Genomic DNA, 17,694 nt, shown 5'->3' on the forward strand with positions numbered 1-17,694 from the left:
ACATTGTCGATCACGATGAGGAGGACAGCTTAGGCGACTTCTCCGACTCGGTAGGACTTAGTTTTAAGTTTTTATCAATTTTTGTTCAAATATGTAACATATACCTACAAATTTGAATGAAAATCATCATCTTTGTTTGATTTTTTTGTTTACTTTGACTCAACCCCTATAAATTATTTGGCACACCGGTGTGAGTAGTCCCTCCCAATATGTTGTCATCATGTGCCGGCGCCTGATGTCTACGCACGCTTCTATTCCTGTAGACAGTGTTGGGCCTCCAAGAGCAGAGGTTTGTAGAACAGCAGCAAGTTTCCCTTAAGTGAATCACCCAAGGTTTATCGAACTTAGGGAGGTAGAGGTCAAAGATATCCCTCTCAAGCAACCCTGCAATCACGATACAAGAAGTCTCGTGTGTCCCCAACACACCTAATACACTTGTCAGATGTATAGGTGCACTAGTTCGGCGAAGAGATAGTGAAATACAAGTAATATGGATGGTTATGAGTAGTAATAGCAATCTGAAATAAAGATGGCAGCGAGTAAACATGCAGTAGAACAGTAAGTAAACGGAGATTCGATGTTCGGAAATAAGGCCTAGGGATCATACTTTCACTAGTGGACACTCTCAACATTGCAATCATAAAGGAAATATAAATAAGCACTTCACTATGCGATTCTGAATTACTCTTTGGCAAGATAACGAACACTAATTCATCATGTAGGCAAACCTTAAAGATGTATTCCCAAGTACTAATAAACACCCCACGCTGTCACTGTGAGCATTCGTAGGAGGTACTAACACACCACAATTTCATAGAGACATCCAACTCAAATCATAACTCAGTGAATAAGTATTCTGTGAAATATAGCCTAAGAGACCCACACGGTGCACACACTGTCACCTTTACACACGTGGGACAAGGAGTCTCCGGAGATCACATAAGTAAAATCCACTTGAATAGAATAACGACATCTAGATTACAAAGCTCATCATATGGATCTCAATCATGCAAAGCAACTCATGAGATCATTGTATTGAAGTACATGGGAGAGAGAGATATGAACCACATAGCTACCGGTACAACCCTTAGCCTCGGGGGAGAACTACTCCCTCCTCATCATAGGAGACAGCAGCGTTGATGGAGATGGCGGTGGTGTCGATGGAGATGCCTTCCGGGGGCAATTCCCCGTCCCGGCAGTGTGCCGGAACAGAGACTTCTGTCCCCCGAATCTTGGCTTCGTGATGGCGGCGGCTCTGGAACTTTTCTCGTATCGTGGCTTTTCCGTCTAGGGTTTTCGCGACGGAGTCCTTAAGTAGGCGGAAGGGCAGCCTCGGAGGGGCCCTGGTGGGGCCACACAATAGGGGGGCGCGCCCCACCCCTTAGCCGCGCCGCCCTGGCGTGTGGGGCCCCCCTGGCTCCCCTCTGGTCTCTCTCCGGTGTTCTGGAAGCTTTCGGGAAAAATAAGGTCGTGGGTGTTGATTTCGTCCAATTCCGAGAATATTTTCTTACTAGGATTTCTGAAACCAAAATCAGCAGAAAACAGGAACTGGCACTTCGGCATCTCGTCAATAGGTTAGTGCCGTAAAATGCATAATAATGACATATAATATGTATAAAACATGTGAGTATCCTCATAAAAGTAGCATGGAACAAAAGAAATTATAGATACGTTTGAGACGTATCAGCGCCCCAATACTGCACTACCGGCATGGCTGCCGACCATAATTTGGGGCGTACTGGTGGAGATGCTCTCGATTTGGGGAGTAAGAACCTATTAGATACATCAAAAGATTAATTTTTCAATGATCGGCACCTAAAGTAGCCACTACAGGATAGAGTACCAACTTGCATCTCCTCATGTTGTTGCACAAGCATCAACCATGCATCAGCTAGAGAGTCTTGAATTGACGCAGCACACAGTTACAAACAAAGTTGAGTGAACAAATCAAAGACTAGAACCGGAAAATCCTACAAAAAAAAAACGCCAATGATCACACCAAACGATTACCAGAAATTTTATTTAGATTCAGAAATAAAGATCACCCAGGAGCCTCTGCTAATTGCACCGGACACAACATACAAGGATACCAGAACACATAGCACATTGACCGGACTGGAACATCAGAGCAGGAGACTGAACCAGCAAAGCGCTGGACGCAGCCACTTACAGCACCAATGGGATTCAACACGACAGACTAGACAATTAACCACAGCTGCTACTCAACTCTTTTTGGAAGCGCTTGCATCCCACAGTTAAACATGTAGTTGTAGTGAGGCGGCAGGTGTGATGTCAGTGCACGGACCTTGAATTCGGCTGGAGGCCTAACCCTTCCAAACAAAAGGTCTTGCACGCTCATCGTCTTCGGATCTTCAGCTTCAGTTTCAGCAGAACATGTCTGGTAAGTAGAGAAAATTACAAAGTATTCGGAAGAAGTTTTCTTCGCTCTCCTGAGATATGCCGGCTCCTCGTACTCCCAAGCATCAGAAAAACGTTCCCCATACAGCAGGACATTCTTCTGATGGATATTCCCGAGGGTTGCAAGGGCCATTCTCCAGAAACGGAGGTTAAAGTTTGCTTTCAGTAGTCCACTGTAGATGTTCGCACCCAGCAAGCATCCATTCAACAGCCTGGCAATGTCCATGGCTATTGTTGTGAGCTCCGGGTGGTCCTCTGCGCTGGTGCTCCCAAAAGTACGCACCTTGAAGAAGTACCAGTATGCTTCCCGTGTAAAGAAGTGTAACCTGAGGGGATGTGTGGTTCCAAAGCTTGCAATCTTGTCGGATCGGCTTGCAACTATGATCTTGCTGCCGCTCACGGTGCCACATCTAGCGTCTGAATACAACCTTTTCCATAAAGACTCTTTGATATCCAAAAGTTGATCGATGATGATCAGTGTCCTTCCACCGCCCATGCCACAGTTTTGATGTTTGATTCTACCTCCATCTCTTATGGTCTCTACACTTTCAGCTTTAAGATCATCGCTATTGAAACACAAAATCTGAGAGAAGTGGTTGCGCACCCTTGCATCTTCGCAAGCATGCTCGATCAGGGTGCTCTTTCCAACTTTAGATGGACCGATGATCGGCAGGACAGCCAGATATTCACCAGCGCCTGGGGCACTCTCCTCCTGCAATAGGAAGTACATGATACGTTCCATCTCCATCTGGCGTCCAAACATGCACTTGTTTAGAAGCAGATACATGCTATATGGTTGCCGGTGCAAACGTGGGCATCTGCTTAGAAATATGACAAACTCACTCATATCTTCAATGGTGTCCCTTACGCTGCCAAGAACTTGCTCCAGAAGCTTAGCTTGCCCTGCACCTCTACTGTTGCCTCTGAAGAGACATACACGCTTGGCAGGGTTGAACCCAGATGGGGTAAAGGAGTAAATGACATCATGATCTTTTCTTCTGTCTTCTCCATTATGAGCTCGGCAACTGAAGATGTCGAGGGTGTAATACCCCCTGTACATCTCCTTCTTCAGTGTGCTGAGTTGATGCAGCATGGCCTGGCTTGCGATGAGCCGGACATCTGCCTCCTCAACAACGACTCGAAGCCGCAGTAGCAGTCGTTGCAGGCTGCGCAGCCTCTCCTCCTCGGTTGGCGCTGCCCTCTGCTTCAGGTATCTATCCACGAGGAAAGACATGGATCTACTGGCAAGTTCAGCCATAGTTGTAAAAAATATTGTCTCCATGTATGTGTGTTTGAAACCCTGGTCTTAGTGCTTCATGAGCAATGTGCTACTGCAACAGATCAATGAGGAGCTATGTATATCTCAAACTTCTAAGAGGACTTCGGCTAGTCAAAAGGAGCATAATAGTAAGAAAATAAAGAGCTGATGTGGAACAAAGACTTGTGTTCCTGAACATTTTGAACTTTCAACTCAGCATGCCACTAGAATATGCATATCTTTTTCCTGCTTGGCAAACATTTTTTAAACATGAAAGTGACCCTGCATTGACCTGGCAACTAGGGAGCCAACTAGAATGAGACGTTTCTGGAACAACTGCATCACGCTTTTCTCATCTCCTTTTCAGCTCTTCTTCTCTCTGCCCATGCAGCTCCAACACAGGTTAAGTTTTCTTGATTTTCTTTTCCCGGATGATGGAAGAGAGCAGCGTCCAATACCCTGACTGAAATTCCATCCAGAGTTGCTCTGTTGGAGCTGCAAGGGCAAATCCATGAAAAAACAAACCAAAACAGTTCCCAAAAAGATAAATAAGCCCGCTGCCAACTATGCACACACAGATTAGTGAGGTATATCGTATATGTAAACCATTACACATGAACATTACAAAAATCATCTTTCCATATAAATCTAAATTACTAGAAACAAGGAACATAAAATAGAGCAGAACCTTTTATTACAAGAAAAGAGAAATCGTTATATTTTGTCTGATCTTAATATTGTGCAAACTGAGAAAACATATGACAGCATAGCAATACGGAAGGTAAACACATGTTTTAATATATGGAGGAACAGTGGAAGGCCATGAGTAGAGGCCGGCGACAGATGAGAACATAAACTAAATTAGCACATGTGACATGTCTGACGTGCTCAGTCGATTCCAATACCATAGTAAGAAGATAAAGATAAATGATGCATGTATCTAATTAGAAAACATGTAGATCAAGAATTGATAAATATAACTGCAAACTAAAATCTAAAAGCACACTGCACAAAAAAATCACATGACTCAAGATGGCACATGCCTGACTTTGTATGACAAGTTCCCCTAAATTAGCCCTTCTGCTGTTCAGATTCAAGATACAGAAACACTTATACTACTTTGAACAACACTGACTAAGCATACCTTTTTTTGTGTAAATGAATACACCATTTTTTTGTGTACTTCAAATGTCTTAACTAATCTTATTTGCAGAACAGCCGCTAAATAATGGATAAAAATACACATATCAGCTTGCGCACTTTTTTACAGATTAAGTGTGTGCTTTTGACATGCACATGTGTGCATCCAGAGATTATACATACCTACAAGTACGAAAGAAGAAGGTTGCGTGTTTTGCCCAAAACGTCCTATATTCTGGTAAAGAGGTAATACCAATTAAGCTGCACAATAATGCAGTTACAGAAGTACAGGGCAAAAGAGAAGTGAAAGATGCGTGAGAATTTCACCACTAGTGCTCACCTTTCATTTGTGCATCAGCACCACGAAACATGTTTGTACGCATGCCCTGTTGTTTGATGCGCAGTCCGGAAGTACCAAATCGAGCGGAAGATCCATAGCATGCTGTACAAGTAGGGTGACAGGCCCCGTCGGTGGGATTTTATGAAGGCATAGCAGCAAAAGATGCAGATTTAGTAAAATATGGGATGCCAGTTGCAGCAAAACTATCCATAATTGTAGAGGTGGATTCATTTTGGATTGTCTTTCAACTGCCCAAGAGATGGTCCAGTCTGTCAGCCCCTCGGGTCAATGTCCGTGCTTCCTTACTCGAGGACTCAAAACCCCTTCTCCCACAGAAATTGTATGAAAACATAACGGGTCAACAATGCAGAAATAGTAAACATGGTCTTGTTCGCCAGAGCGCATATTAATCTACTTCACTTGCCAATATCATATCTAGAATTACAGACAGACCTTTGCAAGCTCGTCCTCTGAAATCCTAAGGAAACCCATCCTGCCCCCATCATGGTAAAGAATATCATTGCTGCTGCACCGCAACAGAACTGGGCTTACTGATTTTCACATAAATTGGGTGCATCCCAGCAGTACTTCTAAAGCATATACTACGCTTGGGACAAGACCCTGATCTGAATGTACTGCTACTGTCCAATCCTATGTTCAATTGGTCCATCCAGTCGAAATTACTAAACTGCTGTTACTAGAGCCAGAATTGCCCAGATCCAAACCCTAGATGCGCGGGGGACAGCTACGAGGAGTAGGAAGAAGCTACCAGGCGATGCGGCTGTCCAGGTCGACCAGGTACCAGAGGCAGAGGCGGGAGCGCCCGGGGGGCGCGGGGAAGTAGCGGTGGCGCCGGCCGTGGTTACAGCGGTATTCGAACCCGCCGCCGGCCTGGTCTTCTCCCGCTTCGGCGGCACGGCACCGCCGGGCCGGAGATTGAGTTTCAGTAATCAGCGTCCGAACTCAGATTTCCGGAGCGCGCCAAGTGATATCAGTAAAATCTCGCGCAATCGGGCAGATCTCAAAGGACAAGTCTCTACATATCTGCTGGTAGGCTCTCTCCGTGCTACAAAAATTCGATGATCTCTAAATCTAAACCGAGATTCAAATCTAAAATTTTAACTTCGATTTGTGGGAGACCTTCTCAAAGAGAAGGCCACCCTATAAAAAATTAGAGTATGCTGCACATGTGTGGCGCGGACACGGTATTCTTTAGTAAAAGGCGAAAGAATAGTTCGCTTTGTCCTCACCACGCAGCTGCTTGGGTTTCTACCCTGCAGCTACCGGTCTATATGTAGCACCATGGTGAGCAGATCCTCCTAGCCGAGCGAGGTGGGACTATTCCAACTTCTGCCTCAGCTAGCGTCCGCTGCTTTGCAACAGATCAACAATCTCCCGCATGGGCCTCAGCATCGGTTAAGCCTTAAAGCCTGTTGGGCCTGCAATGAATGCCTTGCAGCCCATCGTGGTCTCAATTTCTTTCCACGCCATATTATTATTTCTTACTTAAAAACAAAAATCTAGCTTACAAGATCCCTCCAAAATAAATTGTTATCACACTTTTCTATTTCTGAAGTGTCGCAAGTCCTAGAGTTTTTTACGAAGCAACTCGGTAGTCGTATGCATCTACCACCTTCTGAGGCTATGATTAAGATTTTCCGGGCTAAGAGCATCTCTAACAGAGCCCGTATTTGTCCGAATCGAAAAAAACGGAGTTCAGTCTCCCGAAAAACGAACTGAGAGAGCATTTGGGCACGGCGCAGAACAGAAACTGTAAATCCAAACCGAACTCGTGAAAATCAAACGACGCGGGAAATCTATCGACGGGATTGCAGTCGATTTCACCCGATCAACCTTAATTCGATCATAATTCACACTAAATAGTGGCAAAATACAACCGCATTGGACCTAAATTACGTACTACGGGCCTAATTAGACTAGAAATTAAATTTCCCGACGACTATACTGTCACCGGGCGGCGGCGGAGGGTTTTTCGACGCCGCCGGTTGCTAGGCGACGACGAGGGCCGCCAGCTCGATTGTCGCCGCGCCGGAGGCGCCCCCGCAGAGCAGAGGCGGTCCGTCTGCATCGTCGTCGTCGCCGCTCGGGGGCAACGGCGGCAGCGACGGGCTGCACCCGCCGGTAGCGGTCGCCGCCTCCGCAGCCGCAGCCGCCTCCGCGCGCGCTCGAAGGTGGCGCGCCATCAGCTCCGGCCACTTGCGGCCGGCCCGCTTCCATGCGCCGTCGGAGCGCGCCTGCCTGCCGCGCTCCGTCTCCGCCCGTACGCCCGGGGGACGGCGACTTGCCCTTCCGGCGCCGGATCAGCCGCCGCCCCTACCCACGCGTGTTGCACGCGTCATTTCGGACGGCAGGGTGGTGGCCGTAGCGGCGTCCGAGCGCCCGGGATTGCTCGTCAGAGCGGCGGCGGGCTACGGTGGCAGGAGAGGAGCAGCGGGAGGGGAGTAGGGTTTCCGAACCGAACTCCCCTCCGCTAACCCTTTTAATAGGGGCCGTGCGGGGGATTTCTCGGGCCCCCGACCTTTCGATTCGGGCCGGCTCACTTTTTCGGGCGCTGATCTGCGCCAGTTTCGGGCCGAACCCGTAAATCCGCCGGAAAAGTTCGGTTCCGGCGGGATTTACGGGCTCTGTTAGAGTTGCTCTAAGCATACAATCTGCATGTAAAGTTCTCATTTCACTGTCGAAAAAGAAGACAATTCCACTAAAGAAGAAACAAAATATAGAGCTTTCGCGGAACTGTTGCGCTGCAGATGATTAATTATACCACAGAATGGAACATCAGTACACAGGACACCAGTACAGTACACACAGTTGAGGAAGCTGGTCCCGGTTCTACATAACAAAACATTCAGAAATGAATGTGCGAGGAAGGCTTCCGAGGCTCTATCGTATACAGTCCACACCTATTTGATGTTGAGTTACACGTTTTGATCTAGTACATCATTAACTCAGTGTACAATAAAAAAAACAAGCGAGTCAAAACTGACAACTGATATAGCAGCAGCCTATCTATCATCTCGGTGCCGCCTTTCCCTGTGCCTGCTCGCCTCGCGGTGTCCACTGTCGTCTCTTCTATGTCTATCAGTATCAGGGCTCCGTGCCCTACGGTCACGGTCGTCTCTCTTGTGGCGGTCGCCCTTTCCGCGGCCATCGTCTTCATCTCTGTGGCGCCGCTCGCCTTCAGGCTTATCCCTGTCGTATCGACCAGCCTCTGACCTCCGTTTGTAGTCTTGATTATTATCATCCCTGTTTCTGCTGCTCCTCTGGTGCCTGCTGTCACGGTCATCAGGCCTGCCAGAGCTTCGATCACCAGACCTGTTGTAACTGGGGTAGTCATCTTGCCTCCGGGCCCCTCGGCCTCGGGCCATATCATCTTCTTTAGCTTGCCTGCTTCCTTTCTCATCGCTGTGAGTTCTCTCCCGGCTGTTCCTATCGCGGTTGCCGCGTGGAGGCAGCTCTGATCTCCGGTCATCTACTTTTTGGACCTTTCTTCGGTCTGTTTTCTGATGGGCAGCATCGTCCTCAAAAACTAAATCGTAACTGCAACACAGGAGTGCATTGTCAGAGCATGTAACAATGCTGTAAAAATTGTGTCAGAAAGGAGATGGAGAGTGACCTTCGACGGTTATTCACGCCTCGCTGAGTGTTTTCATCTTTCAGGACGTAATTTGGGCCTTTAGGTTTCTGCTCGGCATCTTGATCACAATCTCGGGCAATGTGATTTGGTGCACCACACTTGAAGCACCCATCTGCAATAGGAAATAATAGTATCATATAATTTGCATTTGAGTTTCTACAGGATGCTTGAACAAGAAACAATACAGATGACGGAACCACACTCTGGTGAGTCTAAGGAGAACTTGCCATATACTTATCTAAGTTTGACATGTGGGACCCAGGTGGCAGAGAAAAAAAAATCTTGCTGTGTGCGCAGCTATAAACCAAACAGGTGATAACTTTCCTAACTTGGCCACAAAAAAGTGCAGCAACCTGTTGTTCACATTTCCTACTGGCTAACAAAGCTTTGCCATACTGGCCAATCTAACAGAAACTGTTGCCATTGCTGAACATTTTCCAGGCACTTTCTCTGGACATCTTCAGCATGCTCCAGAAGTTATGTCTAACGAACTTAACAAAGTACTGATAATGATATATTTGGTAGCAAGGAACTGTTACATTCACAACAATTTTCCAACTTCTACCAAAATAAATGGAATAATGAAAGTGTTATGTGGTCTTTCTTAGGAATTAGAATTAGACCAGTAGTAGAGTGCACATTTCACAGTACATTTCCCAGTAGCCAAAAACGCTTTGTTCACATTTCAGAAGTTCTTCAAATGAATTCACATCTCTCTTTAGATGTTGTAGGACACATAATATCTAACATCTACTGTCCAGGGTGTAGTAGTACCATACCCAGCTAACTGTTCAGAGTTTTTTTTGTCTACCACAAAGAGAATTCACATTTTGCAAGAATAAAACAATGTCATGGAAAAGAACATGTGGTAATGACCTGTACCTTTATTTGCATTTCGTTTGCTTTGCCTAAACTGACCCCACAGTTTTGAAACACTTTGACTGAAATCGACATGGATCCTCCGATCATCAATCAGACAATTGTCCATCTGTAAGCATATCATTGAGTAAGCAATGTTCTCTATATATTGCTAAAGGAAAAATACCAACAATCAACATATTGCAGGTCATAAGTAAAACTGCAAGACAACAATGAATTATCAAATCACAAACTATATCATTCAGGACACTCTTGAGTAAAGAGTAACTGACATAGCACAACAGCAACTATGATAAGTAAAAAACGCAAATTAGTGGATAATTATGATGGAAGGATCTGTTAACTGTAATTACAGGAATGCAGGTAGGATATGCTAACCTTGAAGAATGCACGTTCACATGCCTCCTTTGCCTCAAATTCTGACAGAAGATCATCAATGGAAACTGTTAGAATTTTCTCTTATGACAGTGAAGCTGTTAGAATATTCTATTACAACATGCAGCCCGATAATTAATACTATGGAAATATGTACTGTCAAAACCAGAACCTCGATACAAAAACTGCACCATCTAAAGCCTTCTCTGCATCTAAGGCTCAATTTTCTTATTAAAGAGAGAAGTCATTACTTTCAAGGTGCGCAAACAGCTAATATTTTTTGTGTTCATTGTTCCCTATTTTTGCACCGAGCATTCAGTTGGTGGGCATCAAGCAACATCGCAGTTGCATGTTGGCGAAATTTTAGCTGAACCTTGATCAAAGTTAACAACCTTGCTGGGGATAGCCAAGTGGGATGGCTGTAGGGAGATGGGTAGCAGAGGTTGGGGAAGATAGCCAGTTGGGATGGCTGTAGGGAAATAGACTTATTCATACTTGGTTGATTATGAAATAGCATCCTTATAGTACGGTGCATGCATAGCCCTTAAGCATTTCCTAGCATGACTCAAACTACATGAGGTGATTGCAGCTAGTAACATTTGGAATTTTAACAATGAAGACATCTACCTCTGTTTGGACTCCCTTTTGCTGCTAGTCCACAACACATATTGTCCTGTTACCGGTTTGTTAGCAAACTACATTATGCAAATTGTATGCATGGCTAGTAACACTTGGAACTCAAAACGTTGCATGTTGGCGAAATTTTAGCTGAACCTTGATCAAAGTTAACAACCTTGCTGGGGATAGCCAAGTGGGATGGCTGTAGGGAGATGGGTAGCAGAGGTTGGGGAAGATAGCCAGTTGGGATGGCTGTAGGGAAATAGACTTATTCATACTTGGTTGATTATGAAATAGCATCCTTATAGTACGGTGCATGCATAGCCCTTAAGCATTTCCTAGCATGACTCAAAATCTTAACATGTTAAGACTCCTATAATCATATATACATTCTTAATACGATAATGCTCCCTAAAAGACTCGTAATCCCCCTCTGTTCACATTTTGTAGTTTTGCACATTTACCAGTTTGTTAGAAAACTACATGAGGTGATTGCAGCTAGTAACATTTGGAATTTTAACAATGAAGACATCTACCTCTGTTTGGACTCCCTTTTGCTGCTAGTCCACAACACATATTGTCCTGTTACCGGTTTGTTAGCAAACTACATTATGCAAATTGTATGCATGGCTAGTAACACTTGGAACTCAAAACGTGCATAAATCATCAACCATACGGCCAAATATATGCAACTCTTTGATGAACAAACTGAAACCAAGATTCCCTACACAAATAAAACATTGCTATTTCTATTCAATATCTGCCTCACGGCATATCTGATATTAATGTAGTACAGAAGTTCTAGAGAGAATAAGCATACCAACAAAAGCATAGCATAAGCTATCTCCAGTCTTGAAGTCACGAATTATTTCAGCTCTGCAACAAAAGAATGTGAAGTTAAAGGAGAGCATAAACAAGAAGATGTACATGCCAATTGAAGTTAGCAAAGGCACTCACGATGTTACAGTTCCAAAACGTGAGAAGATTGTATATAAATCTTCATCCTGCAAAATGATTGAAGTAGCCAATCTCCTTATCAATAAACATTGTTAAAATGAATGGAAAAATTAAAATTTTATTTAGGACGTCCGAAATAATGAGCAGCCCGATAATCACAACAGCATACAAAAATCACAAGCGGCAGTGCAATGTGTGCCAAGCTGCCAGCAGAGCAGGATGATGAAATAAAATAAAGGTCTAAAGGAGCAGAAAACTAGGCAAACAATGACGAACTGATACTAACCTGTGTCACTGGATTGAGTTTACAAACAAATAAGACATTGTCTGGTGGTTTGACCTCAGCATCTGGAATGTCTCCAACCTGAATAAACAACAGGTGTTTCATCAGTTCTGAACATCATGAGCAACTAAGAGTATTGATGCGTTAGCTGATGACTTCGATACCAAGACTTACACTCTCAAGGATCACTGCATTAGCATGTGCTTCTTTAGAGCGAATCATCTCCTCAAGCTGACCAGGATCCACTGTTTCATCTAAAGGGACCCAGCTATCCTCTAGGCGCTCTTCTGCAACCTGCTTATTTGTAACACGAAAAAGAATATGACATATTGAGAGACGAGGGGCATCATATGGCATTGAAAACATAAGCTCTTTTATAGTTCTAGAAGACATAAATGCCTTGTATTTACAATAACTCGAAATACACAAATGGGATGACTCAGTTTACCTCATCATGTGGTTTTCCTAATGGAGAATTCCCAGGAATAAGTTCCGCAAGCTGAGGAGGATCATCAAAAGGATCCTCCAAGATGTATGTGTGTTTAATCCTGTACATGATGAAATTAGCAAACAGTGAGCAGGCAGAAACAAAGAAAATGAAATAAATGCTGGAAAACAAATAGTCCTGATTGGTTTGTACCCAAAAGAAGCGCATGGAAAAGAAGCAAATTTTTCAGATCAAATTGGCAGCTCATATTTTGGCCATGTTTGTTTCCAAAAATGAACCGGGCAGTACAAACAGAACATAACCTTAACAAAATTTGGCATCAAACAAAATGGAGAAAAAATATTAAGAAGCCATAATTTCAGAAGTTGGCAAATTTTAGCTCCCAAGGGCATCAAAACAAACTACCCTGTCTTTTGGCCTATATGTCCTGACTATGCAGTTTACCAAAGGTGTGAAACAATATTCTACCTTATGTCCTTAAATGGTCTTCCTCTTTCATCAACATATGCTTCATTTATCTTTGTCAGTGTGTCAAAACTTTCACCTTCAGCAACTTGCCCAAAGACCTGCAATTGACAGAGAAAAGAGTTGACCTCATTAAAGATAAAGCAATAACCAGCCTCCGGTCCATCCAGGAAAAACAGTGGAATAAGGTACTACTTACAGTGTGCTTATCGTCAAGGTAGTCAATGTCATCCCGCAAGGTGAAGTAGAACTAAAAACACAAGTAAAAGGGTTAAAATGAGCATCAAGGCCCTTAGAAATGAATGATCAGTAGCGTTGTACTAATGTACCTGTGAGGCATTGCAATTCTCACCAGCACTTGCCATAGCAACAGTGCCAGTTTTTGAATGCCTCAGTTCTGGTCGGATTTCATCATTAAAAAATCGAGCTTGATCACCATAAAGAAACCTGGAGAAACAAGATTCAGTTCTGAGGCATATCTTTGATGGTAGTAGGCACCCTAGATTGAAGTAAATATTGGACAAAAATGACCAAATTCTATTGCATATAGCTTAGAAAGACACAAAGAAACATAACATGGGTAAATAAATATACTGAGAGTTTCAGTAAAAGAATGCTCACTTGTACACAGAATCACCTCCACTGCCAGTTCCAGTCGGATCCCCAGATTGCGCCAGAAAATCCTTCTCCACTTTGTGGAACAGACAGCCATTGTAATACTTCATTCTGTTAAGGTAAAGCATAATGCCAAAGAATGAGCGCCCTGTTTATTAATAATGAAAGGAACTGATGAGCCTAGTCAGTTTGTGCAAGGTGTGGGTGTTCACCCCCTACCATTGGGGACCTATTTCTTCTAACAACAAAAAGTTAACTAGTTCCTTCCTACTAGGTGATCTCATTTTATACTAATAATTAACTCATCCATGAACTCATTCTGTTCATTATTTTGTGGTAAGAGAAGCAGACACATTTATAACCACTGCATTTAGAATACTAAATCTGCAACAGGGTGGAAACAAGCTACCAGAACACACGAGAGCTACATCACAATAAGGCAAAACCTGCACACAATCTCAATTCAGTTCTGATAACTTTCAGGGAAATTATGAAACAGCCATAACAGCTCTAAGCATGAGAGAGCATTCCCCTAATGGACCCTAATATGGCGGCTAGAGCTTCACTTGATCGAAGCGAAGTATAATCAGGCGCCAATCACACAGGTCGCAGCTCCAACTAGAAGCGCTCCCTAACCAGTCCACACCCAGCTGAGACTCTAGATTACAGCTAAGAAAGTATTCGATTTGAAGCCGTTTGCCAATACCAACAGAACGAATCCGCGGCTGGAACGGGACATGGATGCGGGTGCTTACTTGCAGAGCTTGAGGAAGTTCTTGGTGGTAAGGGGGCATTGCTCGGTGTGGAGATCCAGTTCGATGTCGCCCACGCTTGTGACGATCAAAACCGACATCTTCGCCCCTTGCCGGCGGCAACCGAACGGCGGCGGGGAAGGCGTAGGATGTCCGGGGAGAAGGCAGAAGGTTTGTGGAGCTCGGCCTTGGAGAGGAGATTCGGGCGCCGGCGGAGCGCCGCCGAGGATGCACGCCGGGACGATCCCAACCCTAACCTTTTCCAGAAACAAGCCTCGCCGAGGAGGGCCAAGGGCTTGGTTTGGAAGGCAAGAACTAGATCTGGGCCGTTTGTGAAAGATCGGACAGTACAAATTTATTTCATTTTGAAAACATGGCGGCTCTGAATTCAGGTGCCAAGTTATTCCTGTTATTTTAAGGGAAAAGTTATTCCTGTTTTTAATCCAGTTTCATGGCCGCTTTACAAATCTGTTCTCGATATTCAGAGATAAGTTGGAATAAAAAGAAGTCTATTCAGTCAAAATCCTTTTTTGTAAAAATAAGAAATTTCAAGTTAATAGGTGAGGTTTACCTATTTTTCTTGGGTAAAGAGATCTAGATGTCAAGAGCGTCTCATTTGATCCATTTTTAACCTCATAACATAATTTGATTTGAGTTGTAGTATTTATTCCTTTACATATTTCTATTTCTTTTGCACCGGAGCCAAATTATTGTTCCTTTATTAATAATTTAAATGAAGTGGTTCAAGCCATGGCACCCCATTGGGATTGGCCAACAAAGCAAAACCGACGCACGCACACATGTCGTTGTGAAAAACATCAGTTGACCATATACAAATGGCATCAACATCGCGCCATGCACCAACACATCGATTACCATAATGACATGTTGGTGTGCAAATATATGACCACATGTCAAGTATGTTAGCTCTGAATTATATCACGGCCTATTGGACGATGTTGCAAGAATTTTGATAAATGTCATATCGCGAACTAATCCCATAGCCATCATTGTTGTCACACATGTTAACATGCGCGGGGAATTGAAGCACCTGACCCAACATCCATATGGATAAGCCACATCGTTCGGTCTAGTTGTAATTGGTTGTAGGACAATTCCTCCGCAGACAGATAATACATGAAAACAATTCTATCCTCTAATCCAATAAGACTATGGATCACGACATTTCCCTAGACTCCAATTCGTTCACGAAGGAGAGCAGCAAAATAACGACGCCTCCAAGCAAGCATAATTAACTGGTTCCATTCAAGACCAGAACAACATTTTATCGGGATTTGCCATGATCTGCTCTCGCTCGCATCAGCTAGAGATACCCGTAGGTCAACAACTTCACCATAAGCTACTTCCCCTAAAATAGATCATGAGAACCTAGTGATACGTCTATAATGTATCAATGGTTTTTGAACTTTATTACGTTAATATCCATATTATTTGAAATGTTTCTTATGTTTCCTTTATTTTTTAATGATTTACGGAGTATCGATGAAACCACATCCTTTAGGTATTTAATACTAGAAAGCATGAAACTCCTATCTTTTGTGTGTTCTACCTTTCATGACTCAATTAATTGGGAGGGGGAATCATACCGTACGGGACTATTTTTAGAAGACGAAGAGAGACCCAAGATGATAAGTGGAAGAGTAGAAGGGCCCTGTGCGCCTCACCTCCTAGTGTGCCATGGTGAGCCTTGCTCATGAGTCATGCCTAATATGTGGATCCAAGCCATGGATAAGTTCTAGTATGCCGGGGTGCCCCACAGATATGTCAGCTCATACGTGCATTTTGCTACATATAGGGTTAGTTTTCATTGTTATTTGCCTTCATACATTGTTATTTATGCATTTTTAGATGATTTTCGGGACTTTTCTACAAAGTCCCCTTCTTTGGTATATAATTCCTGGGAGGTAGAAAACCTCCTTTTTCGTATTTTATTTGTTTCAAGACTGTCTGGATCGCTAAAAGTTAAGGGAAATATCTGATCAGTTTTTCACCCGAAGAAAGACCGTGAGCGAAAGAATCACGCGAGAGTGGCCACGAGGTGCAAATGGCACCAGGTGGCGTGGCCAGACAGGGAGGTTGCGTCACCCATGCTCGTTTGCCCCTCGAGTGTTGCCTCGGGTCCCCTTTTATTCTAGACGCCCCGTTTGGCCCAAAAAGCTAAGCCATATTTTCCTGAAATTTATTGAGGCGGCAGCGGAGGCGAAAGTCCTCTCCTACTCCGGGAGAGGGCAAATCAAGTTGCATCGGTGCCTCCGGTGTAGGGGAAATTGACGCCATAGACACCCCCACTCCTCGTTGGCTTGGGAGGAGGCATCTCCATCGACATCTCCACTAGCACAATCATCACCACCATCTCCATCTACGAGATCGACGTCATCCCCCTCATAGTTTGTGTTGAATTGAACCCTGGATATTGTTTTTAGTGCTATTGCATGTTCATGATTGGTACTTTGTCATTATTTTGTGGGGGGATTATATATTCAGATTGTGTTGGAACTATTATGCCTCTGGTTCATATCATGTTTGACACTTGTGAGTAGTTCCCCACGTTCCTGAGGGCATAGGATGATCTGGCTATGATTCTATATGATGTGTAATGGGTATTTGGTCAAGTTTTCTATCTTTTATGTTGTTCTATGATGGTTTTGTGCGAATGTTGATTGCATATTACTTCACCTATATGGGCTCATAGGGCTGCACTTTGATGTAATGCATTAGTGTTGGAGGGGTCGGAATGACAGAAACCTTCTTCCAACACTATGGGTTGCATTAGAGGGGTTTATATCGGGGATCCTAAATCTTATGGCTATGATGGGACATTTATGTCTTAAAGATTCATATACTTGCACATGAAAATAGCTCTAGCACCCATCATAAGAGGTGTATTTGCATATGCTTATGATTGAACCTAACTAAGGCTCAGTCCCTAGTTGAATAAAGCTTGACAAGATATTTACTATGTTGTTTAGAACTCAGATGCTAGTGAACCCATGCTGCCGCCCACGGGAACTTTAGTCTCATATAAGCGCACACACTTGAGCTTGTCATCTTGCTGCATAGAGGATTGGGCTCTTATCTCATCAAGAGCATTTACTTATTTGCTATTTACTTTCCGCACTTTATTTTTATTGCAAACTATAGACTCAAAACACCAAAACTGCTACTTTTCTATTACTGCTTTCTTGTTATTTTCGCTAACCAATACCTTCAGCTCCTTGTGGGTTCGACAACTTTTCTTATTGAAAAGTACTACAATTGATCTCCTGCACTTGGGAGCCATGAGGACACTTTTCTGGCGACGTTGTCGGGGAGCGTATCGCTATTGGTAAGTGAACGGTAAGAAAGCTTTTACTGTTTTTATTATTTGCTATTTGTCTCATCATGGATATGTCTAGCCGTGATGAGGTTGGTTTGATTTTATATGACTATGCTTATATTCAATCTCTTAGAGAAAATGAAGAGAAACCACC

The 17,694-nt window shown here is 43.8% G+C and overlaps 2 protein-coding genes and 1 non-coding gene across 3 annotated transcripts; all 3 read right to left on the reverse strand.

Annotated features, from left to right (window-relative positions):
• Positions 1–2,057: 2,057 nt before the first annotated feature.
• Positions 2,058–3,722, reverse strand: LOC124684436 (disease resistance protein RGA2-like). The gene has a single exon (XM_047218748.1). The coding sequence runs from the start codon at positions 3,698–3,700 to the stop codon at positions 2,219–2,221; it is 1,482 nt and encodes a 493-aa protein (XP_047074704.1). The 5' UTR covers positions 3,701–3,722; the 3' UTR covers positions 2,058–2,218.
• A 2,571-nt stretch (positions 3,723–6,293) lies between these two features.
• Positions 6,294–6,415, reverse strand: LOC124685472. The gene has a single exon (XR_006997465.1). It is a non-coding gene; the product is annotated as a U5 spliceosomal RNA (small nuclear RNA).
• Positions 6,416–7,894: 1,479 nt separating this feature from the next.
• LOC124700402 (peptidyl-prolyl cis-trans isomerase CYP59-like) lies at positions 7,895–14,375 on the reverse strand. The gene is made up of 14 exons (XM_047232537.1): positions 14,207–14,375; positions 13,458–13,562; positions 13,166–13,283; positions 13,036–13,086; positions 12,840–12,937; positions 12,372–12,471; positions 12,098–12,217; positions 11,927–12,004; positions 11,641–11,687; positions 11,504–11,559; positions 10,069–10,109; positions 9,694–9,799; positions 8,791–8,923; positions 7,895–8,714 (listed from the first exon to the last, which is right to left on the reverse strand). Exons 1-14 carry the CDS (start codon positions 14,302–14,304, stop codon positions 8,180–8,182), a joined length of 1,686 nt encoding a protein of 561 aa, XP_047088493.1. The 5' UTR covers positions 14,305–14,375; the 3' UTR covers positions 7,895–8,179.
• Between the last annotated feature and the right edge of the window lie 3,319 nt (positions 14,376–17,694).

The sequence above is a fragment of the Lolium rigidum genome, chromosome 1, assembly GCF_022539505.1.
Source record: "Lolium rigidum isolate FL_2022 chromosome 1, APGP_CSIRO_Lrig_0.1, whole genome shotgun sequence".
Lineage (NCBI taxonomy): Eukaryota > Viridiplantae > Streptophyta > Magnoliopsida > Poales > Poaceae > Lolium > Lolium rigidum.

Coding starts and splice junctions, on each gene's coding strand:
- LOC124700402 (XM_047232537.1), bottom strand. CDS start 14,304: ATGTCGGTTTTGATCGTCACAAGCGTGGGCGACATCGAACTGGATCTC. Junction 12,218..12,371: donor TAGGAAAACCACATGATGAG/GTAAACTGAGTC, acceptor ACAAATAAGCAG/GTTGCAGAAGAGCGCCTAGA. Junction 8,924..9,693: donor CAAACGAAATGCAAATAAAG/GTACAGGTCATT, acceptor TTCCTATTGCAG/ATGGGTGCTTCAAGTGTGGT.
- LOC124684436 (XM_047218748.1), bottom strand. CDS start 3,700: ATGGAGACAATATTTTTTACAACTATGGCTGAACTTGCCAGTAGATCC.